At 34.5% G+C, this 27,020-nt stretch overlaps 1 protein-coding gene across 6 annotated transcripts in view; it reads right to left on the bottom strand.

Moving 5' to 3' along the window:
- Positions 1 to 180: 180 nt before the first annotated feature.
- SNX13 (sorting nexin 13) overlaps positions 181 to 27,020 on the bottom strand; it is a 58,684-nt gene continuing 31,844 nt past the window's right edge. For 3 of the 6 annotated variants that reach the window (XM_065751787.1, XM_065751789.1, XM_065751792.1), the window contains 17 exons: positions 26,744 to 26,882; positions 26,165 to 26,253; positions 25,020 to 25,119; positions 24,081 to 24,274; positions 21,914 to 22,018; positions 20,787 to 20,919; positions 18,520 to 18,557; positions 15,452 to 15,521; positions 12,774 to 12,946; positions 10,999 to 11,106; positions 10,054 to 10,164; positions 8,733 to 8,894; positions 7,575 to 7,646; positions 5,642 to 5,787; positions 4,488 to 4,556; positions 3,270 to 3,382; positions 181 to 2,336 (listed from right to left, as the gene is read on the bottom strand). In XM_065751787.1, the coding sequence (XP_065607859.1) occupies positions 2,089 to 2,336; positions 3,270 to 3,382; positions 4,488 to 4,556; positions 5,642 to 5,787; positions 7,575 to 7,646; positions 8,733 to 8,894; positions 10,054 to 10,164; positions 10,999 to 11,106; positions 12,774 to 12,946; positions 15,452 to 15,521; positions 18,520 to 18,557; positions 20,787 to 20,919; positions 21,914 to 22,018; positions 24,081 to 24,274; positions 25,020 to 25,119; positions 26,165 to 26,253; positions 26,744 to 26,882 (2,070 nt within the window). In that variant the 3' untranslated portion in view covers positions 181 to 2,088. Of the gene's footprint in view, positions 2,337 to 3,269; positions 3,400 to 4,487; positions 4,557 to 5,641; positions 5,788 to 7,574; positions 7,647 to 8,732; positions 8,895 to 10,053; positions 10,165 to 10,998; positions 11,107 to 12,773; positions 12,947 to 15,451; positions 15,522 to 18,519; positions 18,558 to 20,786; positions 20,920 to 21,913; positions 22,019 to 24,080; positions 24,275 to 25,019; positions 25,120 to 26,164; positions 26,254 to 26,743; positions 26,883 to 27,020 lie in introns of those variants that run through there. The other 3 variants (XM_065751788.1, XM_065751790.1, XM_065751791.1) reach the window with 3 other exon arrangements.

The following is a 27,020-nucleotide window of genomic DNA, read 5'->3' as shown; positions in this document are numbered from 1 at the left end:
TTTGACAGAACAGCATTTAAACTTCCCACTTTCATACTGCATAACAAATTCAGTGATTTAAAAAGACACAGATTATGTTTGGTAGCATCAACGACGTAACTACTGTATCGCCAAGAACAATTGCTGAACCATCTTTCATCAGTTAGATGTCAGGAATACTAGCTAGAGCATACACTGACATCAGAGGAAGATACAGGCATGTAAACAATGGTAGCTGGCTATGCTGAATACTCCACACAGGAACTCAAGAATTTTCTTAAATGCAACAGCACTTAATCACACTTCTACGAAATCTGCAGAGAAGAAGGGGGAAGGGTTGTTACATATCTTCCAACTTGTTTTCCTAGTAATTTTAAAAGGAAGGGATTTAACTTACAGCATTTAATTCCGCAATAAAGGAAAGAAAACAAAACAAGTGCACTTGAGCCCATGCATACCGTATGAGAACGTTAACAGTACAATACGATTATCATTAAGTAGTATGATAAAAGGCTACATTGCGTGAATAGAGTCCATAAGAAAAAATGATTTATATAGATGCTTCAGCCAAATTAACTAGTCCTTTGAGAGCCTTCTATCTTCTCTTAGAACGCTTTAATAAAAGGTCTGTGTCCCTCTCCCACATAGAAAGATCATTTGTTCCCATTCAAACACAAATTGCTATAAGGATCCTTGATCAATAGTTGTATCCTGTGCTTAGCGTTCTGAAAAAATATGGACTCCACACAAGTACTTTCTATTCACTCAGATAGTAGTGCTCATAAAACAGTAGGGGACTATGAAAAAGAAAACACAAACTGAGGTATGCTGTGGCCAAAACGAACTATGTCTGTTCTATTATTCTTAATTAGACACAAATTATTTGATGGAACTCAACAGATGGATGTGGGGTCTCGATGTCAAATTTCTATTAAAATTTTACACTATGCAAAAAATAAAAAAATTATTTAAAAAAATATTGTAATTTTATCTCCTTTTTATTTTCATATATACACTAAAGATGCGTTAAGGAATTCTCAAATGTCTACAATATGACTAATGAAATATTTTATTTGTAAGGAACCATCAAATTCTAACATTTTTTTTCCATGAATCTTATATGCTCAAAGGTAAAGGAATCTTTCAATTAGGTAGGACATAGTCTTTTGCACCCCAAAAAGTTTCAGATTTTAGTTGGGAATTGTGTGAGAATTGTCTCTTAGTGCAATTTCCTCATCTCCTAGTATGATGTCTGTGCTCTTTGAAACATGTACCCCCTTCCTTCTGCAACAATGATCTTGACATATGCTCAAATACACCAACTGAACATAAATATGATGCTCCTTCTTCACTGAAGTTACATGCAAAACTGTATGCCAGGTGCTATAAGAGCAGAGAATGGCCCTTAGAGCTACAGAATAATCAGAATAAAGGTTTTATTTCTACTGCACCTTTACTAGAACCCCCTCCAACAGATCTAATGTTAGCTTATTTTTCAGAACAGAAAAGGTGAAGTTTGTGTGGTGTAAAAATCACATTACCTCAACTTTACTTGAATAAATACGCTTTTATGATGGGGGTATAACTACTTCTCCCCTCCCCTACAAGTCTGCTGTTCCAGAGACTGCTTTTCACGTTAGCTCAGCCTTTAGAGGAATGTTAAATAAGCCCTACAGAGCCTCAACAGACATAATATAGAAAAATTCCACCTGATTCTCACACATTGCACTATCTCCCAGTGCCAAAACTTATTTTCCACCATCGTATTACCACAGTTGTTTATGGTTCACTCAGTCTGGCACTTTTCATTGCTGGCAAACATCGCCTCAGGAACGGAAGGAATCAGCATTCTTATACAGTGGGCCAGTTTTCTTCTCAATGTTGCACGAAGACGCACCAAATCATTTAAGACACACGAACCCTTCTGCTAGTGGTTGAATTACAAGTGAAGATGAGAAGATCCACAGGTCTTGCAGATGCATTAATAATCTACTATGTGACACTAGAAGATTGGTGCAGAAATAACAGGTTGTGAGTTTGAAGCCCCAGAGAATCTGCCCAAGTAATTAGTCCTGGACAAACATACACCAGCTTAATAGGTTTAAAGTGTCACCTTTTCTGCAAGGAAGGTGCTTGAGTAGAATGTAGTCTCTGTTTATACCTCTGCATCTGCTTTGACCGTGAATGCAGTTTGTTGAAGAGCTCATGGAACTTATTTTGTGGAAATAAGGTTTCTAGAAATCTCTCCAGAAAGACGTATACCATTCTCTTGTTCAGTTGAGTATGCTGAAACATCTCAAAGACCCGAAGAATACCTTTCCGTGTTGTCTCAGCACCAATGATGTGCTTCAATTCGTCTACAAGAATGAAATTTACATGGAAGATTAAATTAATTCAACACTTCAGTTAACAACACAAATTAAGTCTTTCAGGTAATTTGTCCAGACTTCCTTTCAAAAACTATGCAGCTTGAAATCTGAAGTAACACAGCCTCTATTATACATAGTATGTTAAGCTAAATGTTCTCTCAGAAACGATCTCTGAAAACTACATCCATTCTACAATGTATATAGAATCACAGAATGGCTTCAGTTGGAAAGGACCTTAAAGATCATATATTTCAACTCTCTGCATGGGCAGGGCTGCCACTCTCTACGGTCAGGCTGCCCAGGGCCCCATCCAACTTGGCCTTGAACTCATCCAGGGACAGGGCATCCACAACTTCTCTAAGCAGCCTGTGCCAGAGCCCTGAAACCCTCTGAGAAAATAATTTCCTCCCTGCACATTCTCTAACACTCCCTTCTTCGAATTTAAAACTGCTCCCCCTTGCCATACCACTATCAGACTACTGCAAAGTCAATCTCTTGTTTAAAAGCTCTTTTGAAGTACTTGAAGGCTGCAATAAGGTCCTTCTGAAGCAACTTTTCCTTCCAGGCTGAACAAGTCAAGCTCCTCCCTCCTCTGGACCCATTCCAACAGCTCCACATCTTCCTTGTGCAAGGGGGCCCCAGACCTGGATGCAGTACTCCAGGTGGGGCCTCATGGTGTACTGGAATATGAATTTCATGTACTCAACTTAAATCCTCTAGTGAAACTAAATACTGGATTGGTTTTAAGAACTGAAGTTGCAAAGGTCACCACACGTGGAAAATTTCCAATGCTTTAATAACTAAAACCATTCTTACTTGAAAGTCAGCATTTCTTTTCAGTATTTCAACAAATCAACAAGAATAACTCAAGAGCCAATATACAAGTAAGAATTTTTTAGCTTCAATCTCAAATCCCCTTACCTGGCATTATCTCCAGTAATTTGGTCTTCCCTGCTACTCTTGTTCTCATTCTAATAGCTTTGTCTCTCCGTGGAACAGTCTCTGCTAAAATGCCATTGGGCCAAAAAGCATCTCTGTAACAAAAGCAAATCTGTCAAAATACATTAAAATTTTAATCAAATGGAAGGTTATTTTTAGTCTTTCCAAATTATCTCATAAGATAAATACGTGAAAGTAATTTGTACAGAACCAAACAATACTTATTATTAAAGAAGGGAAAAGGGGAAAATGGAATGATCGGAAGTAAATCTATGATACACTAAATCTATTTACAGTTGCTTCATGCTACTTAGCGTGGAATCAGTGGAAAGAAAAATTTAAGAATATATTACACAGCAAAAAACATCCAAATATCACATACCACATCAGCCTCTATTGTCACTGACAGACTTCAAACTATTAATTATTTCAATAAGATCTTTGATGGAGGTTAAGCCATTAATAAGCCAGAAGTGAGATGAATACACTTCAGTCTATTGTAATGCTCCATGCAGAATACAAACCGCAGCATAAAAAGCTGTTTTATCCTCAGTGAATGACATTATTTTTCCGAGTAAGACACATATGTTCTTAACTCAGTATTAAAGAATAAAAAAAGTATCTCTGAAGCATGACCTTTTGACTACTAGATTATTCTACTTCATATCTTTCCTTCCATGCAAATAAAAGTCATGGAGGGGTGTTTTGTTCCAACAAATATAGCTGAAGACATTAAGCATTTTAGGAGAGAGAATGGTGAAACAGACTTTTCTAAAGAGGGTTTGACAATTTCAAACTCAGAATTCAGTTCAATTGTTCGACCTTGTATAGAACACATACTAGCATGGAGCTAGAGTTTTTAGTAATAACAACTGTTTGCTTTTTAAGATTGGACAAGTGCATGCCTTCACTAAGGTTAACAAGACAATTCAATCCAGTAACATGATGAATTCCAAATACCCCAGCTCTTCAGAACCAGTTAAAGAAGAACCTTCTAAGGAAAAGGTGAAAACTCCAAAATATTTTTATTTATGTTATGAATACTTTCTCTCACTTAAAGCAACCAAAAAGCTGGGCTTGGTCAAACTGGATTTATATACAATAATAATTTCCTCACAGAGAAAGAACAGGAAAGATGCACATATATTAGACATCGATTGGCAAGTGCTTTGCAATTAACATGTACCATTAAAGATATACCTGAAGCGTTTCACAGCATCTGCTACTTGTTCAGGAGATGTCATCCAGTCAACATGATCAACTATTTTCCTAAAATCAAAGCAACAAGTCTCTTATCTTGTTGTTTCAACAGAGGAAAAGAAAAACAAGTAAACAATTTTAAAGAGCATTCTAGTGCAAGTGCAACTTCAGTTCTTCTCCAATGCTATCAAGTAGGTTCTATAAAATGGCACATTATGAAAATGAGCACTGATTCTCAAGATAAAAATGTCAAGTCCCTTATCACTCTCTGAGCACTACTGAAGCTAAAGCCTTTTTCCTATTTGAGTAAATGAATGATGACCAAGCAGGCTGGAAAAAATGACATTACATCTCACTATTCAAGTCTGGTATGTTGATGGAAACTATATAAACATCTGTGCACCATTAAAAAAAAAAAGAACGTAATTAAAACCTGTAAGAATCTGCTGTATAAAAGTTCAGCTAGTTATACTACAGTTTGAAAACAATAACAGTGTTCACAGTTACTGAATAGTGCAACATGTATTTGGTAGCACAGGTTTCAAGGTAACTCTCATCTGGCAACCAGGAATAATTTGAAAAGGACCCGGTGCTATTCCTATTACCTAGTGGTGTCACTAGTGATAGCACAAGAACTGAAACAGTGATGATGAAAACATTAAGAATGTACTCCTGGAAGAGTAATAGCAAATTACTTCTCACCAGGCTGAAATTAAGTTTCTGATCCAAGGCACTAGGCCAAATTGACAAGTAAGCAACTAATTACAATTCACCTAAATTTGATAGTGCTAGTGTATCATTTGTAACACTAGAGAGACGAAACCAGAAATAAGGCAGAAAGAATACTACCAACAGTAAGAAATATAATGTAAAACATAGGTCAAAAGGCATATATAACACCAGTATTAGGTTACATTCACACAATCATGAACTCTTCTGGCTATGTGAAAGTGGAAATTCTCTGACATGTAAGTAGTACCAGAATTTGTCTTTCAGCAACTTTCCATTTATCACCTTTTACATCACATTTGCACTTGGTTTCTTCATTCTCTTTAAAGGGAAAAGCATGTAGCAATTTAGCAACGTCAAAAAGGATGTCTAGTCAGTCTATATAACTTCATGCACATAATAGCTCTATATAAGAAGAACAGTACCTATTAATTGTGTCACCATATGTTGCTCTAATAAGCTGTTGAAGTAGATTCTTTATGTTTCTTCTTAACCACTGATTTCTTTCCTTTAAATCAAAGACTTCATCCATAAGGAGGAGCATTACTCGAAGTGGAATATTGTCATCCACCTGATCAAGTGAGTAAGAACAGAATCAGTAAGAATATTTCAGTTCACAACAGGTACAGTTTATGGGCCAAATGCTTCTGTATGAACATAACAGGGTCAGAGACACTTTGATCGGTTGTCTATTACAATACGAAATCTTCCTTAAATCTTCCACAACATCACCAACAGCAAAGAAAGACTGAAAAACAGGGACAAAATAGTCTTATATCCTCTTTTTTTAGAAAGGGTTAATGTATTCAAGTTGAACAAAGTTAACAGAAGAATGCATGAACTGGAGAGAACTTGTCCCCTTGCTTTTTCTTTGGTAGAAAAATTCAGAAGCAATGAGAAACAAAAACACTTGACTGCAATGAATTACTTTTTAGTATTATTATTTCAATTTGAGTGCTTTTGTCAGCGTAGATTAACAAAAGTGTCATAATTCTATTTTTTATTAAAAGATGTTACACTGACTGGCTATAGCTATGGAAATCCTAAAATGGATTCACTAACTGTGAAATTATTTTTAGTAATAAGTAGAGTACGTTTTCAGTAACTGTCAAACTTATTGTTACCTTTTTTTGAAGCATTAAATTTGAGGAAGAGTTTACTGAATTCGAGTGAGAATATTCATTTTTATTCTTCTTTTTCCCCCTACAGAAATAAGATTAGCTTCTCATGGCCTCCTTTTTGGCACATGCCAAAATTTAAGTCTATACGTTGTTAAGTTACTGCATGTAAGATAGCACATGGAGTTGTATTACAAAAGAGAACACAGTTATTTATCACAGGTACAACAAATGAATTTTTTGACTGAGTTGTAGCCTAAATATTAAATTCATTACTAATACTTCATAGAATAGCAAGCTAGAATTATCTTAGAAGCTACTGAGAATTGTAGCTCCTATTCACTTTACAGATCAGTGAAATATTTGCAAAAAAAAGCTGTTCATGTATTTGAAATATTTAGCTTTGCCTGTGCAAAAACAGAAGCAACAAGAGTGTTAGAAGATGTATGTTTGTAACAACAAATTTACAGACACAGTCTGATAGAATGAAGAACAATGAAGGAAAAGGAAAGCCCAGAAGGGCTCAAGTCTGATATTTGAGTAAAAATACATCTAGCAAGCCATCATAACATTTATGCACAAGACGACAAACAGGAATGCTTTGATGTGTTCAAAAATCTAAAATGTGCATGGCAAAACAGGTGCAGACTTATGACCGTGGTAAACTGCATATAATCACTGATAATCTTACAGCATTTCTGTCCTACTTAAATGTGAAAGTTGTTTCTTTTTTGTTGTTTTGTTTCCATGTATATGATCAACGTTTCAACCAAAATAACATCAAAATACCACGTTATGACAATTTCAACTTCACTGACAAGTTTCTTAATATTACTACTTAATTTATTTTTGGTATCCACATACTGAAAGTTTATTACTAAGCAGCATATGAACTCTTTTTCCTCTGTCTAAAAGAAATGTGTAAAAGACTACTTATGATTCATTAGATGAAGGCTCCCTGAAATCAGTCCTAACTGAAATTATACTGACAGTCTGGTATCATGCTTTCTTTGAATAGAAAGAAATAGAAGGAAGATAGAATAAAAACTTCAAGTAAATCTTTAAATAAATAAGTACCCAAACACCAAAATATCATCACGTGAGCTCTAATGTACTGTTAAGGCATCTTGGTACTAAGAAAGAAGTTAACCTTAGAAGGAAACATGATTTTTAAAAGAAATTTAAGCGCCTTAAACACCTGCTTCTAAGTGCCTTGTTTATTTATCAGTGTCAGACTCACACTGTCATCAATTGTTGCTGCAACGCGGCAATGGTCAGGATCTGAGTAAGTTTTCTGGATCAAAGGAGGCACCTGCAATTTAAGAAAAGGTAATTTTTATGAAGGACAATACTGTAGAACACCAATAAATCAGATTCATCATCATAATCAAGATGATTATGAAAATAAAAACATTTGGTCAAAGGTCAGTTGCATAGTGCAGCAGATTCTCATCTTCCAGTAAATCAGGTCTTGTATGACCATATAAATTTTCTCAAGTGCCTAGTGCTTTAAATGAAAAACTCTAAGTCTATGTGGGACTGATATTTCTTATTTCCCTTTTATCTCAGTTTCTGCTTTGTCACAGTCTTCCCAGTGAGTACAACTGGCCACACATCAGGGAAGCTGCCAGCAATGAGAAAGTCCAGAGGCAGTCATTCTTCCACAAGACCAAAACAAAGAAAAACAAAAAACCCCAAAACATACTCCACACAACAACAGAAAAAAATATTTATTATTCCCTTTTATGTGTAGCTCATCTTGGTTACTGTTCTACATCTGCTATAAATAACTGTTCTGATAGTATAACATGGAATGATCTCTGACCAAAGGACCTTACAGCAAGAGACAGAAGTACAAGTGTGAGGGAAAAGAAGCTAAGGTAAACACATTAGGTAGATTTCTACTATGTGGTAATTCCAGATAGTGTGTCTTGCTATGACTCCATACCTTTTTGGTGTTATATTTTAGGAATACATTAAATGAGAAAAATAGTAGATGGCAGGACAGGCAGGAAGAAAATGTAATCAATAACAGAATTCAACAAGGAATAAGCAGAAGAGACATTATCTCCTTAGAAAGTTCTGATACTTCGGCAAACAAATGCAGGGACTGCAGCAACCTATCAATGACATCTCCACATTGTTCTCAATTGGCTGCAGTGACCTGAAGATGGATCCCTGCATAAATTCCATCTTTCAATGTTCTACATAATATTAAAGAGAACTCCACATTCGCAGTGTAATGACTGCTGAATCTTGTAAAAATGGTATGGGTATAAAACAGACTGCTCTCCTGTCCAAGGACCTGACTCTTCATTATAATACAGAGCAAGTTAAAATGACTTGATAGTCTCCTGTTAATTCACTGGTATGTATTAACTACCAAGTATTTTCTTACCTTGAAAAATGATTGCTTTATGTCTTGTCCCAGTCTCTCTGACATTTTACCCATGTTGTCTGACATTTTAGTCATTCCCTCTGCCAGGCTGTCAGGGAGAGACTTGACTGCATTTGATACATTTCTCATAGAGTTACGCAGTGGGTTTACAAATGTGTCCATCTAAAGGAGAAGATGTTGAACCAGAATTGTACAATCTATGAGGACACTAGTAAATTAATGTACTATGAGAAGTATCACACAGTTCTGGAGAACAACTATATAAAAGATAACTGTAATTGTTTAAGTTCGTTACACACTGCAGCAAAAAGTTTTAATTTCATTTTCATTTATTTCTCAATCCTTACATCCCTGCTGCAAGTCTTCACATCTTTCAACAGATCTTTTTCCTGAGCCATTTCCATTTGCTATTCTTTAGCTTTTCATAATTTATATTTGCTTTCCTTTTCTTGCCCATTTAATGCCACTTCTTCCCTCAAGGACTCCTACTTCCACAAGCATTTAACTTCTGCTTTCAACTCACCATCTTTGAAACACGGCTTTCACATATACCTTATATTCAATCCAGAGGTACATATAGTAATGTGAAGCCCAAAAGATCAGGGGAAATGTTTAAGTTAAAGCAAATCTTAGTCAGTCATTACCTAAGTAATGACAAGAAGTGTTTTACCGTGTTCCGGTGTTAAATATTTGAGAAATACAACAAGCTTGAACTTACAGTTTTAGATGTTTTTTACATTAAAAAAAAATCATTAGAAGTTTAGGAATAATTATATTTGCAAAAGCAGGTGCTCACTCAGACTGGTCAAGTGAACAAAGAATCATTTCACTGAAGGGAGTTCTAGTGGCTTAATAAAATAAATGCACTGTTCAGAGCTCCAAATTTGATCAACAACAAAAACACACAGCAGCTGCTTTTGAAAGGAAACATATTTCATTTCTTGGGCTAAAGAGTGGACAGCATGTAACAGCAGCATATACAGAGTGAAGGATCGAAAAAAGATATTAGAAGAAACGAGTACAAAAAAAAAATCAAAGATGTCACTGACAAAGTAAATTGCAACAAACACAGTTTATAAAAATTCTTAGTGCAATCCGTGTTTCTCCACTTCCTCAGATACTTTTTAAAGTGTTTTGAAAGTGCAGCTTAATATATGAAATATTTTATGTACGAAATATATGTTCATATGTGAATATCACACATTAGTACATAGTACATATGAATATCTGCTTAATATCAGATCAATATCTTTGTCTAACACAGCCATCACATTTAGAAAAGCTCTAATGAAGTTTTTGTGATGGTGTAAAACATTCTTACCTTCCGTGCAAAATCCCCCTTCCCTTTGCTGTAGGCTTTATTCTCCAGAAAGTCATACACATAGTGGGCTAGAGCTGGAGAAGCTTTCATCATTTCAGGATTTAACAGGAGCTGAGTAAAATATATTTTGAAAAGCACTTTTTAAGTGATTTTGAAAAGAGCCATGCAGTTCAGTGAAAGTTTACCGTGCACACAGTTATATTTTGCAACGCTTTTTTTTTATTCATCCTCTAAGTTTTATTCCAACACAACTATTCTAAAGATGGAAACTATCATCTGAGAGGTGATTACTATAATTTTAACTAATATTTTAATTATCGCATCTCAGAGAAAAATACATTGAATACATTTCCATAACTGTTAAAACATCCATTAAGTCACATACTTTGGTGTTAAGTGACAGGGAATACCCTGTGAAGTAGAACACAGTTCTCATCCGAACGGGGAAGCTGTGTGGTTGTGGTACTTAGCAGAGTGGGCACCACACCAACCCTTATGCAACAGCACAAGAGAAAGTAACCAAAAAAATGAGTGTAATGGAAGAAAGTTCAGCAGTGTAGTGATCAAAAAAAAAAAAAAAAACAAACAAAGCAAAAAAGAAACAATCGGAATCTTATCAGCTCAAATAAGTGAATGCAGAAATGGCAGAGAATAAAACTGAATGTCTTACAGCATACTGTTTCGGATGTACCTCTTCATGATTTATTTGGGTGAATTTTGCTAGCAATTTGAGTAACAATCTCAGAAAATGAGCACCTACACATTCTATAGTAACATCAGGAAGTACCAATGACAGAACTATCCCATTCATTTCCATTTACTCACATTATTCAAAATTAAATTTGTCATTTAGCTTCAGCTGAGACACAATATTAATTACAAAAATTGCAAGCAAATTTCTACCATAAAAAAAAAGAATTTCAAACAGAAGTCATAACAGCTTACCTGCAAATATGCATTTAAATCTTTCTTCCTCTTTTCCAAGAATTCTCTGTCCATATTGTTAAATGTCTTTTTGCCAGGAAGTTTCAGTATATTTGCCAGATTTTCAAACTGGAAGAAAAAGAAATATTTTGCTCTGCATTCAGTGGAAGTTCAAATCACCATGTAACCTCAAAAATGATAAGATGTTATATTCCCTTCTCATTTACCATATAATGCCTGACATGCAATTTCTGCAGCAAGCCCAGAACTCAGATTCCCTGCAGATGCTGAAATGTAGGTTGTCAAGAACAAGAACATGCCAACTCTCAGAAGATGGTCAAGGGCAAAAATTAATTTCAGGAGTTTTTAAATACAGATTTATGCAAGTATACTCTGCAAATGCAAATTATTCATGTTCTAACATCTGCTCAATAAGCTTAGGTTCAAGATTTATCGTTATTATTTGTGCAGAAGTCAGAAGGGTTATGACTATACATCAAGATAACTCATATCTTTCTAAAACATCTTCCCTTTCTTCTCCTCCTATTTCCTACAAACTTACTAAAGAAATTAATTTTTTAATCACTGGAGTGTATTGCAGCACCCTGTTTACACAGGTTATTATGCACCAGCTGATTACTTCTACTGTTTCAGTTCTACAATAAGATCAGCTGATCCAGTGAAACAGTATAGAAAGATGAGGCTTAAGCATTTCAGAATGTTGAAAAATGTTGCTACGATTTTCAAGAGTTGAACTTTAAGATTCAAGATTATTCATGGACTGAATCCAATACTTTCTCTAAACCTTAAATAATTTTTAAGGGTAAAGACAGTATATAGTATCTGATCTCTAAAAGGCTGTATACTTTCCTCATTATAGAAGATCATAAAATTACATATTTAATGAGTGTTTTATTGCATTTCAGGCCCTGCACATTGACTTTTTGTGAAGACAACAAAGGAAGGACACAAAGGTTGTATAACATTTATGGCCTACAGAAAGCATCACATAACACTTGTTACCCACGTTACAAATCTCACTCACACGCAAGCTGAGCAGAATGTGGTCTAGTTTTTATTTAGATACCTGTTATCTAAACAGAAGCATGTAAATAAAGAATAGCTTCCACTTTATAGATATTTACTTTGAATAATATTACTCTACTGAGTAAAAAAAACTAGATGTGAATCAATTCAGCACTTTTTTCTTTAAAGTCATAGAATTATAGAACTGCTCAGGAAATTAATTTCAAAATAAAGATTCAAACCTTTACCCATAAGATGCCAATAAGATCAGAGATGAACACAAAAAAAGGTTTCAGTGTGCCTGTAAACTCAGTAGGAATGCTAATTTTACTTTCAAAACAAAGCAATATTTGTCGGGCATTTGAGAAATCCAAATCCACTTCTTGTTCTTAAGAACACTGACTTTTTGATGTCAAATTTTACTCTGTACAGTTTACTTCTGTGAATTACAAGTGTCTCATAGGATGTCTCTATTAGGACGTTTAAGAATGTGAGCATACAAGTGTAGCAATAGAAGTTCAGTCTAGCAGTACACATCTTTTTATTAGAGGAATTACATAGACATCATGTACTAAACAGTTGGACCAGTAAGCAGCTCAGTACATATTATTACATGAACGGTTGAAAAGCGTGCATTAATGCAAAATACAGTGCTATTACTCCACATCTCAACCCAGTTTGAGAAAGCCAGTGTTGCACCACACCATCACACTGGAAAAAAAAAAAAGTCCTTTCAAAGAAACCTTAAAGACTTCAAGCAGATGAATTACCTGCTCAATGATCCTCATGTGAAAGTCATGGAAGTCACTGTAGCGCCGATACGTCTTCCATGTTTCTTCACTGTTTGCATTTCTCCGATGGACTGTGATAGCATACAGTGCATATGTCTTGCCATGGTCATTGCACACTCCTGCCACAGCATATGGGTCATAGTCAGCACAGACTAGTAGTTTAAAAACAAAAATAAAAGAAAAGGAACAAACAGAAAGAAGGAAGACGAGAGGACACAAACGTGAAGAAATGACTGAAATGACAGATTTGAGAAACTAAAATGGACATGCAAGCAGGAAAGTTTATCTGAAACACCACAAGTGTTTGAACTTAAATTTAACTCCTAGAGATTAAGTAGCCTTAAAGATAGACAAGTTTCACTCACATGCAAAACATGAAGAAACAAAAGAATAGGAAAGGTTTGAACTTTGATGAATAGAGAATAGATCTTAAAAAATAACTTCAACCCCAAAGAATTCAAGACAGGTGAAAGACAACTGTGAAACTAGAAGAAATTCCAGTCTCCAAAGTACCTTCTCATTGTATTTTAGAAAGCTTACAATTACAACAAAAAGCACTAACATCATAAACACTGATTATTTTTTTTTAGCATTAGGAGCTGCTGGCTAAAAGATAAAAAAAAAATCAACCCCCACATTATTTCTCAGTCAACAAAAATTATATACACAAAGATATACACAAATGCATGTATTCTGTATGTGTGTACATGTATACATATTCTTTGTATACACACACATTTTATGGAGAAGCCAATTTATAAATGGAAAGAACACAGATGGCTATCTTGAAAAAGAAACATCATATTGCACTCCATGGAGTATTCAAATTTTTCTGTCTACATTTTTTCCATCCCTACAAAGAAATTGTTCCAAAAACTTTCATCAAAACTACAGAATATCATAAACACAGTACTGTATACACTGCATGCGTTTATACTGTTAACATGCTCAAACTCCAAATATTGAGCCAACAGCCCTCAGCTAGATGAAAATATCTAAGTTCTATGAATTTATTAATGTGTTCAAACTCCATGAAATGCACTTTTCTGTCAAATCATCAGCTCTAACTTCTCAATATCTCACAGGAACAAGGCTGAGGTCTAAGCTGCAAAAAGAGATCAAGGATAGGGGCTAACAAGGTAAGAACTCCTGACTAGTAAAACACACAGTGGGAATGCAGCATCACCAGTCTTCTCTGGTGTCAGCCCTTTAGAAGAATGACAAGTGCTGAATCCAAGAGTAAAAAGACAGGAAGCCATTGCCCCATGGGTGCTGCACAAAGCATATCCTCTAAACTCAAAATGACCACTCTGCCATGCAGCCACTGTACCATGACTCACTGACCTCCAGGAGGACCACTGACAGCCAGGAGTAGTAGAAAAAGTAGAAAAAGAAAGCTGCAGTTCCCAGCCTTACATTGCATCTTATCAGTTATTTTGCAGCACAAAGTAAGCTGAATCCTTAACGAGCATGGAGTTCTTGTAACATCCCCTCCCCCCAATTTGAGCACAGAAAAGGCAATAAGCAGCAGAGGAAAGAAGTCTGCACACAGACCACACTACACATGGGAGACTTTTATGTCTTGCTCAAAAACAAGAGAAAGGAGACGTCTAGTTTAATCCTTACGATATGAAGCAAGAAATATGCATAGGTTCATATGAATTATTATGGAATGATGGAGTCAAACTGATAGCAAGCAGGACTGCTGGCATCAGACTATAAATTTAACATAATTCACATGAGGTTAAGCTCATTTTATTTTCCTTGGAGATCAAAACAATGAAACTCCTAAATTTAAGTCAGAAAACAAATAAGGCCTGCTATTTTAGTACAAGAAAAATTGCAATTCTTAACTTTTAGAATTACTTTTCCCCTTCTCTGACGGCCAACTATATAGACTATTGGATTGTACCATGCTGGGTTGCAGTAAATTTTAATTAAAATGTCAGCTAATGAATTCTTGCCCACAGCTTTCAACTGTGCTATGTAAATATGCAGTTTAAAAAGTTTACTGCATAGTAAACTCTACCAAAGACCCACTGACAAAACCATTTTCCAGTGGAATTTTGTCTAACTACAGTATTTGCAAACAATAGCAGAACTTTACTATTTGCTAACATATATTTTAGCTTATTAATAAACAGAAATTTGCTAAAATAACCAAAAATGCCTCCACTGTTAGAACTGAACTCACTACCTTAAAATTGAGCTAAGCCAACCAGGAAGCATAGAAGAAAGGAGATTATACCATAGGACAGGAAATGACCACTTAAGAATTCAACTTGTGACCAAAAGAAATAAAGTTGGCTTTCAGAATGTTTCTTCAAATAACTGTCAAAATAAATACTCAATATTAAATTTAATGACCGACAGTTTATTAACTTTTTCCTGTCATCCATATAAAGGAAAAATAATGCTGTAAACAGCAAAAATTAAATTTCATTTTAGGTACACATATAGTCTCAAGTTACAGCAACGATTCTGTATGGAGCTCCAGTACGAAGACTTCATGGGGAGCATGAATTCAATGTTTTATGACATTAAAAAAAGGAAAGGATTAGGAATTCACGTATCTGTAATATTAAAAATAAAAAACAAAGAAAACAACACTCAGAAGTTGGAAAAGAGTAAGCAGCTGTTGTAACAGTTTAACTTACCAGTATCCGAGATATATGCATGGAGTTGAACTGTCTCATCCGAAGGGACATTTGAAAGGTCATCTAAGGACTGCAGGGAGAGAGGGAGGGGAGAATGAAGAAATGAGCAATGGATAACAAGATCATAGGCACATCTCATTTGTAAGATGCTTTTTGATTAATCTAGTTAATTTTCAAACTTCCAGTTCACCATACTATTACAATAGCTTAATGCACTTAACAACAAAATCACGTTTCTATTACCCGGTTACTAAAGTATTTCCCCTCCACACACACACACACACACAGTTTCACATACTTTTGTGACCACTCAGATGCATTTACCACTTTCATTTGACATCTCAGTTTAATAGAAGTACAGACACAAATGGTCTTTCACCAAGCATTTGAAAAACAAAAAGAACAGTAGTACAGCTATGGATATACAGCTGTGGTATAACGGAGGTATCACTTATTATTACTTATATCTTTATACTGTTTGTTTCTTTCAACTGACTGCCAACTAGATAAAGGTATAGCGCAGTATAAGTTGAATAACTTCTCCACTCTATCTAAAAAAACAGAACAATTTTCTCAGATATTCTCCCTTGTAAAATATAAACATGTACATACTCAGGCTAATACTGTCTCCATGTTCAGTAATTATTTGGGATAAAAAGAAGCTAAATAGGTGTTTTAAAGATGCTTTGTTAAATTTAAGATTAATAAGAAGGGCCAAAGACAGAGCTACTGAAACAGAATTCATAGGCTTTCAGATCCCAGCAAATTTAAGCAACTCTTGATACTTTAGATACTATGCAATCCAGACATTAAATGTATTTGTTGTATTGTTGTAATGTTGTATTTTATTTTTTTAAGCATTGTTATTTATTACTTTCCTGCCTCCCTACATCACCAACCTGACTCTTTTTCTTTTTTGTTACTGCACAGAGTTCAGACTGATACACATTAATGAACTCCAGAAGATCAACTCAGGTATTTCTGCTGCTACTCAAGGCCTTGGTACGTACTATCTTTGTGACTTATTTTATTTGCTCTACGCAAAGTGATGTATAAAGTTCAGATTATGGAACCAGTTAGACGACATTTGCAAGATGCTAAATGTTCCACAACTGTTTTATACTGCAAAATGTACCCTTACAGGTTTGGTGTACTAGATGAAGGTGTCAAGTTAGAAGCAGAAATTAAGAAGGTAATTTTTCCTTAAAAGTTTCAAACAATCTTGAAAGAGAGGAATATAAATACAAAATTGAAATGCAAAACCCTCATGCCATAACCTAATCTTTCTTAATGCACTGTCATCAGGTAAAAGTACAGAAATTCCAAAACCTTTAAAGTAACCTTACCAAGGTCTATTTCATTTCATGCAACAAACTAGCGCAAGGGAGCAACATTATTTGCAAAGAAATGTACTCTTGCCATGGAAATCAGCCAGGAAAAACTAACCTACCAGTTCTCAAACACCTGTAAAAGCACTGAAAAACCCCAAAGAGCACTGAAGAATAAGGAATACAGAAAGTAAAATTTCTTCTGCCTAACAGTTTATTAAATATTTCAGTTTAATTAAACATTCTGTATAAAGAATGTTTCATTCTCTATAAAAATAATAGATGTTGAATTCTGCTAATATACTTTTCAGAGCAAAAAAGAAAAATCAAGATTCTCAGCAATCGCATACAAATATATTATGCTACAGTGCTTAGTAAAGGTGTCAAGATTTTCCAGCCTAATTAGAAAAAGACACACAAAATGAAGTAGCACATTAAGTAGCACACTCACCAGATGATCTATAACAAAGAGAAACCCCTATCCACAAACTATAATTCTCATATGTCAGGTTATTTTTACAAGAATACTTGCAATATTTGAAAATCCCCTTATAGAAAGGTGAGTTACAATAATCTCTTATAGCACTTTATCAGCATTGTATGCAAATCAAAAATGTTAAAAAACCCTAATTTTTATTCTGTATCTAACAGGAGTTTGCGCAAGTTTCCACCTGCTGACCCTACTCTTCATATTTCATCATTTACATTTTGAAAACAATAGAAATCACAATGACAAAAAACCACCATGGAAACTTGATAATATTTACAGTAAAAGTATTCTTTTTAAAAAATAAACTCTATTTGTCTGCACGCTGGGCATGATATAACACACTGCAACTCTTACAGAGCTACAGAAGCCTCCAAGAAAGAAGAGGTTATGAGTCATATAAGCCAGGAAGGCACAGCTGATTGCAAACCTTTCTAAATTAAGACTTTGCAAAATACTCTCAAATACACTACTGAGCCTTGTTTATCTTGTTCTTTTGAATATAATTTAAGAAAAAAGTAAGAGGGAGGGGAGGAAATGTATCAAAATTGTTCTTTTTGCAAATTTGTGATTCAGTGTTTTTGGGTTGTTTTTTTTCTTTTCTGAAGTTTTAAAAGAAGTAGGCAGTTATGTTATGCTTTATAGTCCCCTAATCATCAGTCATACATCACTTCAAATCTTTTACATATGAAACCACAAGTTTTCACAAGAAATATGCATGAAGCATACTTCAGACAATGAGATAGATTCATGTTGCAAAGAAAAGGTTCCAATGAATGGAATTGCTTAAAAATACCAGAATATGATCTAATCTGGCCACTTGCAAGAAGACAAAGATTTATATTTTGAACAGATAAAACTCAGATACAAATACCCCACTAAATTAAAATTAAATGCTTATTGGATATTTGAGTTTCAAAGGATTTGTCTTCACCTATTAACTCTGAATTTACGTCTATTTTAACATAAGGAACAGGTATAAAGATGTACATTTTTCATAAATTAACTCTAGTCTACTAATACACTCTTCCTGTGAGAAACTATGTAAGCAATTCATTAAACTCAGGCAAAGTACAAAAGAGGTTTTATCTTACAGATTAACTGAGCCTTAATGTGTCTTTTAATACGATTTAAGAGCATAGTGGACTTTTTCAGAAATTAAACTGCAATGAATTAACCCCTCTAACATGTACATAATTGAAACTAATTTACAATACTCTTTACTGTTGGGGATGGGAAAAAAGAGCACTTACCAGATTTATGCTGCTAGTAGGAGACCCATTAAAAGATTCTGGGATCAGTGAGGAATGGGAAAAGGAAAAAAAAAGAAGTTAGATTTACTCTAGTGCAGAGCCACACACAAGAAACAAAGCTCCTCATAAGTTTTAGTCTTTTCATTTCTGTGAAAAATAGTTATTGTGGTACTGCAAAACATTTGTGCTTAACACAAATACTTCCAGTTCCCAGTAATGATATTTAAATGAAAATGCATGGAAGTTTCCACAGCGATAGATATGAAATAGCACTCCAAAGGATGAGTTTTTATTTTAATCTCATACCACAAGAAATTGCTTCACTAAGGAGTCAAATTAAAAGCTGAATAATTTTCATTAGATTTGAGTTAAAAGTTAAGGAGAATTATTCAGTTGCAAACTTCCCTGGGGCCACAATGTGTCAGAAAGAAGATTTAAATATTATTAAATATTTAAACATTTAAAGATGAAAATGTTTATAAATATACACACACACAGTTGGAATATTTTTTATCATATGTATGTATTCACTCTGTATTAGAATATAAATATCATAAGTATTTATTCATACAGAATATTAAAATGTCTAATTAAAATGATTTTTTAAATAAAAAAATACTGTTATCTCATCTCATTCAATAGAACTGTAAGCAGCTAACCCTTCGACCCAAAAGCACTCGTATGAAAAAGCACTAAGAATTAGATTACTCAAGGAAGAGGAAGAAAAATAGAAGATACTATAGTTACCCTAACTCTTAAGTCATACATAAACAAATTCACATAAGGTCAGTATATTATTTGCTCAAAAATAATTCATTTTTATGTCCCATCCAATATGTTTAACAGTAAAAGCAAGTATCATACTACTTCAGAAGATTCAGCTACAATTAAGAAAACTCAGCAAACTGAGGATACAACAACAAAAACAGAAAGAACACTTCCCCCTCCATGATAATGTGGATAGAAAAGAAATTGACATTAACATTCTTAACGTGAAAGCAACAAAAAACAGCTACTCAGTGTAGTCAGCGGTACACTTGAGCTCACTAGCTAACAACCAAATGCTGCTAAACACCAAGTGCTAGCAGGAAATTACAAAATACCACCAGGCATCCTTCATCTTGAAGTCTGTTTAATCTCCAAAATACTTATTAAATGTCCAGGCTGTCTGATGGACTTGCTTTCATCCTTATGCAATCTAAGATTAAATTATCTTACTCAATTTTCCTAACTTCTAGTGGTAGGATTACATCCAATATGCTAATGACTTCATTAAATTTACAAATTCAAATATGTTGATTCAAGAGTGATCTAAACGGTAACTAACCCAGTATAAATTTTCTCAGAATTCCCTGCAATCTCTTGCAGGATTTAGAAAGCCACAATAAAATGAAAAAAATTTTAAGTGAAGAAATTAGAAGTCATAGAATGAAAATCCATGAAAATTTCTAGTTCTAGTAACAAGAGTTGGTCTAAATAATACAGAGAATAAAGCCACTAAACGAAGAACAGGCAAAAGAACAAATAGATAAGACTAGCTAGGGGAAAAAAAAAGAGGGTTGTAGAAGTGTTATCAGGTAGTCTGTATAATAATGTAAGATCTGCAGATACCAGAGGCGGTTCTTAAGTAGGAAGAGCAAATCTGATCTTTTTAAGATTATTCAGGCATTAACAAAATACATCACTAGAGGGTACCAAAGAACACAACTCTCTTTCAATCTTCAATTGCTCTTAAGAATCATAGAACGGCCTGGGCTGAAAAGGACCTCAAAGAACATCTAGTTTCAACCCCCATGCCATGGGCAGGGTCACCAACCACTAGACCAGGATGCCCAGAGCCACATCCAGCCTTGCCTTGAATGCCTCCAGGGATGGGGCATCCACAGCCTCTCTGGGCAACATGTTCCAGTGCATCACCGCTCTCTGAGTGATAAACTTCCTCCTAATATCTAATCTAAATCTCCCCTGTCTTAGTTTAAGATCATTAACTAAGTTCACATAAAACTGTACCTTAAGGAAGTAAAAGCAATATTTTATTTATAAGCAGAGCTGTGCTAAAATTCTTCTTTACATTAATATTGTGAGTAGAGAGTAATGAGAAGGTAGTTATAATCTTAAAGTTTGCAGGGAGTTGATTAAGAAATACAATGAAAAAATTATAAAATGAGAATTCTAGAAGTGAAAGGTCCCTAGCTTTGAAATTTTAGTTGATTTTAAAGCAGGAAAAGAAATATTTCCAGAAAATCTCCCTGACAGGTTGAGCTTACCTCCCTCACCGTCATCTGATCCTCGGAAACTAGGATCCTTCAGCATATCTAGCTCAGCTAACATGCGGACATACAGTACATTCTGTTTGAATGAAGGGTAGAATCTTTCATCTCGCAGCATCAATTCATATACCTTAGTGAAATAAAAATGCCAACATTAGGAATATTAATGTTATGATTTTTGTCATTACAGAAGCTTTCATAAATTCTATTTGAACAACATATATTATTGTAGTATGAGTGTCTTTGGGCTTCCTTTAAAGCTATTATAAGTCTGCTATCACCTGGTGAGAATTACTCTCAAAGCTCTGTGCCACTCTGAGGAAGTCAATTTCTTTCATAACATGTAAGAATTCTATGCTCTCTTCAACTGGAATGCAAAGCCCCTGTAGTGTACTTTGAACAATGCACATTTTGTAACATGCTTTCATTGGTTTTAAATGCTGTCCTTATGTACAACAGAGTGATTCTAAGTCCTGCAGCTTGTATCACTGATTTTTAGTACAAATGAGAACGTAATTAATGACTAAAAATACAGAAATCTCTCAGACTGGATATGTTAATTACTGACAGAACAATCAATCACTCATTTTTTTAGAATAAAAATATTAGGCTTGAGTGATAATGTCTAAGTACTCCAGTACTGAGAAGATAAGCTACATCTTTGGTATTTGCTGCATCTGTGAAGTCTTAAAAGAACAGAGCGGGCCAATTAATTCCCTGAAAGGTAAAATTTAATGCAGTAATACACTTAATTCACCTCTGAAAATAGAGAGCTAATGACAGATGAAAACTGTACCACTTACATGTCACTTGCATAGGCACATTTTCTGAGATTGGTGGAGAAACACAAATAACAGTCACATATTTTTCATGCATGCTTCATAATTAATTTCAGTCAGGATGCCACCTCTTTCTGCTGATCACTTAGAAAATCATATGCTACATATGGCTAAGCAGAAGGTGGCAATGTAGAATAAGATTCTTATAGAAGAAATTATAGGAAAGGCAAATAGTAAAACAGGTTTTAGGCTTTTGATACTTGATTTTCTTCCTCTGGCTGCAGTGAAGTTTAATATCCCCTAATCTTAAAAATGCCAATGAAATACAGTAAGAACAAAATATACCTTTCTTTGAATGTCATCAAATATTTCAGGTGTTGGATCCTCATGGTTCAGTGTTTCTGCTAGTTTTGCTACCAAGTTGTCATCAATATTAACTCTTGGAGATGCCTGTCACAGAGATGCCTAAATCAACTTTTGCATTATAAATATAAAAAATCTATTTTCACAAATAATATCCAATACAACTCTGCATGTATCTAAGAAAAATATATAGCCTCTTGATGGTTATTTCTATGTCTAAGACAGTTTAGGACAGAAAAAAGGAAAAAAAAAGTGATGAAATTGAGAGTATTAAAACTCAAGTTTCAGAATACTAGAAAACAATTCAAAAAACAATTTACGCACATCAGCATGAAGCAATACACCATCCAGACTTACACAGATTCAAGCATAGTCTTATTTATGAATAGGAAGACTCAAAATTGGAAATAAATTACCCACTAAAAAAAAAGTACATGGATGAAATCCGAAAGTGGCAAAGGAAAAACTAACAGCTTGTCAGTTCTACTAATTTCTACATGCTATCAGGAGCTGAAAGCACACTAGCTTCTTTCACAGACTGTATTACAGCTACCAAAAGAGACAGCCATCAGATTCTCAGTGCTCATTTGATATGACGTATTTGAAACTACTGCCAGTTAAACATTCTTTTAGATAGACCAAGCTCACATAATTTCCCATTTTCTGCAACAGACACAGGAACCAGCACTAAACCAGACCCAACACAGCTGCTCAACTGATCTATTTAGCACAGCTGAGAGGCTGAATTGGTTGGCTTCGGAACAGCTCTGGGATTACACAGCTCCTGATTTCAAACTGGTGAGTGCTCAGTCAGCAGAGCAAGATCTGGATAGCCTAAAGAATCCCTGCCAATATGCTTCCGAGGTGAAAAAACAAAGTTGAATGAAATAATGCAGAAAGAGAAACATTGCCATAGACTTAAGGGATAATTTGCAGGGGGAAGCTTTTGAGTAAGTTGAAAGGTGATTTTTATGCGTACACAAACAGAAGAAAGAACAATTCGGAACAAAGATGCTTTGCTCTCAAGTCTGAAAACAGGCTCCAAGATGGCCAGAAAATGACCACTTTTTCCTGTATACTTTTCAGTCAACATTAATATATGACCTGCAAATTTTCAAATGGAATGTATTGAGTTGCAATCAGAATTTCAACTCAAAGAGCTGAGCATGTCCCTCTACCAGACTTTTACAAGCCCTGTCTTAACAGGGAAAAATACCCTTCGCTTCACAGTCACACTTTATTCATGTCATAGCTTTTTAGCAGCATCCACTTTTGTGAACAACTCTTTTTCAAGCATAAAGCAGAGAAAAATTTCACCACAACTCTCAGAAGAAACCCTTGAGAACTCACTAAGAATTACAACCATTTCCATCCAACCAGAGAGATGCATTGGTTTCACAAAAAAACAGGGTCAAACAGCCCACTAATTTTATGTTTTAACTGGCCTCTTTTTGATGTTTTGATAAAAATATAAAAAAATCATAAGTTTTGATACTCATATACATTAACTACAGTAAATCTTTTATGAGGGTTGCTCTGAAAGTAATGCCTCCTATTTTATGATGTTGGCTAATAACATCAGAGATGAATGTTGGTGGTATGGCAGTAAAGGTTGAACCTTCCAACCAATATTCCATTACCTTTTGTTTCTATATGACAAATAGCACCATTATTGTGCTCTTTGTATGGGCTGTATTTTCCATGGAAATAAATAGGAGGCATTCTTTTCAGAGCATCCTACACGTACACAGCCCAAGACTATTCCTCTTCACTCAGTTCAGCCCCGGCAAGCTGAAAGGTCGGGCACCCATGCACGAGAGGAAGTAATTTCTTATTACATGTAACATTTAAGATTTTTATCTAATACAGAATTGTTATCTATGAACACACTAAAATTTTCTCTAGTTTTCCTATACACTATTATAGAAAGAAAGCATCTGAGGGACACATATTCAGTGCTTTTGGGAAGACAGTCAAAGAAACTGAAGATATTTTCTTAGCACTTGACATAAGGAAAGAGCCCTAAATGTTAGCCTGTAAAACACTTGTGCTGTATCAAATCAACTTGATATTAACGTAGTCAAAAATACCACTCAACCATCTGTAAAAACAACAAGCTTCACACAATTCAGATGTGCATTATTCCTACCTTTTCTGATAAATATTGCTCATAAACTCCAACTGCAGCTGCTCTTAATAGACCCTTGGTTTGATTAGTCTGATGTTTTCCATCTCTTTGCCGGCTTTGAAGTACCTCCAGCTGTTGCTGTGCTGTAACCCTGTATCCTTCCACTGTCATCCAGAAAAACAGATGTGCTTGGCCACCAGTCTGCTGCATGTAATCTAAGAAAAACAAACAAACAAACAGAAAACATCAAGTAAACAAGCATCTTAAAGTAAGAATTCTCTAAAATGTTAGCTAAAATTGGAACTCCAGAACATGGAGTTACTTTACAGAAAGGCACTGGGATAGGCACCCAGGGAGTAACAAAAAAAAAAAAAATTGATACTCTTAGTGATGATCATCAGGAACACTATTTATTTGCAGAACAGCAGCAAGCATCAGAAAATGATAAATATGAATTATGCAACATTTAAACTATCATCTTCTTAATTATATAGCAAACCTAAAACAGTACATAGATTCCTGTTGTATTTTAGGTTCTCAGACAGCCTTCAGAAGTTCCATAATCATTTAAACATCTACCAAACATCCATAGTCATTAGCTCCATTAGTTTCCATGAGGCCAGCAAAAGACAAAATAGCAATTAAGGTTCAGAATTATGTCAACTACAAAATTCGAAGCAATTCGTTTCTAAACAGAACAAATTTCTTCGGTGACATACAAAGAAGAATTGCAAGATCAATCTTTTGGAGGGATCAGTATTGAAACAAGATTAATACTGGTATTTAGAAGTGCAGAACATGGTGTTCTGAACAGATAATTACAGATTTGTTTGCAAAAATAGGTTTTGGTCACCTCTAGCAAGGACGTCTTTAACTCTCAATAAATACTTATATTTAGGTACAATGTTATAAGTCAGTATACTGTTTCAAAATAGAAATTCAAGATAAACTGACACCTACCCATAAAAAATTGTAGTGCAACATTGTCTACCAGGATATGGTCCAGAGGGACTGTGCAAAGTTTTCCAAAGTTTGCTGCCAGTTTCACAGTATCTATTTCCTGTAAGACAGTGTTCATTTTTTCTTAAACTTTTTAAAAATTTTCTCTTTACCATAAAGGAGGCATAATAGCAATAAAAAGATTATAGACAGTAAAACAGCTTATCTATGGATAGTTACTTTTAAAGTCACTAATCAGATCAAGATAATGAGGTCACTTTCTCATAAATATTTGGCTTCAATTATTTACTGCTATAAGAAGGGCTAGCTTTTAGCTGTTTCAATCATGTCACGCTATACAAGTCAAATTAATTCCAAATATCTATTAACTGCTTACAACAGCATGAAAATACAGTAATGAGATCAACTAATTTCAGAATTTTATGGGGTGCAGATCACTTATATTTATGTTTGTTCAACTTCCTTCTGTTAAAATGACATTTATTGGTATTAGTGTAGTGCTTCAGAATCCAGCCACAGAATATTTTAAACATTTTAACAGTCAGTATGCGCAACATTACATTATCACTGAGACACATTAAAGTCCAGTTAAGAGAGTCATGAAACAAAGCAAACATACTGACTTTGTACAAATATAAATCAAAACAAACAAGCCAACAGAACAGCATTAGGCTCTCAAATTTAATGTCCTAGTCTGTCTCAGGCTTTTTACGAACTAAAGCAGCAAGAGAGCCCATAAGGCACTGTCAAATAATCAAGTGGTACTGTTATCAGCACAGTAAGAAAATTTTGCCAAAGACTAAACTTAAAGTGCAAAAGTTATACACTAGAACAGCAAAACTGAAATAAAATCTCACCCAAATCTAGGTGCGTAAATACAAAGATGCTTCACGTATTATCTACACATCATTTCAGTTTAATTCTTATACTGAATCTATAGTTTAAGGTGTACTGACCTATCTAAACTACTACAGTCAGATTCTAAAACTCTCTAAATACGTACATTAAAGACTGAGTTTTATAATATATCCCTATAATTGTACACTTCAAATTTGTTCCAAAAAGAATTAAGTAGTTAGACTGAAGTATCAAGTCTTTCACAACCTCTATCTCTCAGAACAAAAAAATCATTCTAAAATACTTACTTTTCCTGACTGCAACCTCTGAATTCTTGAATCACATACTTTAACAACATATAATAAACTGTTTATTTGATTTTTTATAGTGTTGATATCTGAAAATAAGCAAAGAAACAGGATTAACTAATGCAGATGAGTAAATGAACTCTTGTCCTGAAATACAAGATATATTTTAAGAACACGTCAGACAAAGAAGTGAAATACCATACAGAAAACTCATCAGATTCGCAAAGGTTTTCAGTTAAAACATTTCACTGACAGAAATCAACGAGAAGAAATTCTCTCCATTTTCAGGCTGTTAGCTGACTACTGATTAATACTTAGAGTATTACTGAAATTCATAACCATCTGTGAGGTAAGTTTCAATTCTGTGGAAGTATACATATCTAATCAATTTTCCAAATTAAAAAAAGAAGCAAGAAAAAAAAAAAACCACCCCCAAAAACAACAACAACAAAAAGAGTAGGCTCTAGGTAAGATGCACTTTTACCAAAATACAGATGGTAAAAGTGATTTGTTTTTAAACACACAAGAAAATAAAAAAAAAAACACATTTCACATTTTGTAAAATAACACAGTACTAACCATCTCCTGCTGTATCTAGAGATCGAAGATATTGCAGTTCTTCGCTTGCTTTATCTTTGACTGCTTCCAACTCTCCTATATTATCACTTAATTTAATAATATTCATAAAGGCCTCATAGTTACAGTTGGAATCACGAATCTGAAACAAAATTTTACAGCATAAATAAAGTAAAACGAATAAAAGCAAGTTCTGAATCATTATGAATTACTTTGATACATTTTGATATTTCCAGGTCTTCTTTTAATGCTAAAATGTCATACTTCAAAATTTTCAGAT

This window comes from Cyrtonyx montezumae, unplaced genomic scaffold (assembly GCF_038088225.1).
Source record: "Cyrtonyx montezumae isolate F1298 unplaced genomic scaffold, pur_monq_1.0 scaffold_8, whole genome shotgun sequence".
Taxonomy (NCBI): Eukaryota; Metazoa; Chordata; class Aves; order Galliformes; family Odontophoridae; genus Cyrtonyx; species Cyrtonyx montezumae.
The sequence above is the reverse complement of the archived record's forward strand: the minus strand, read 5'-3'. Positions and strand labels throughout refer to the sequence as shown.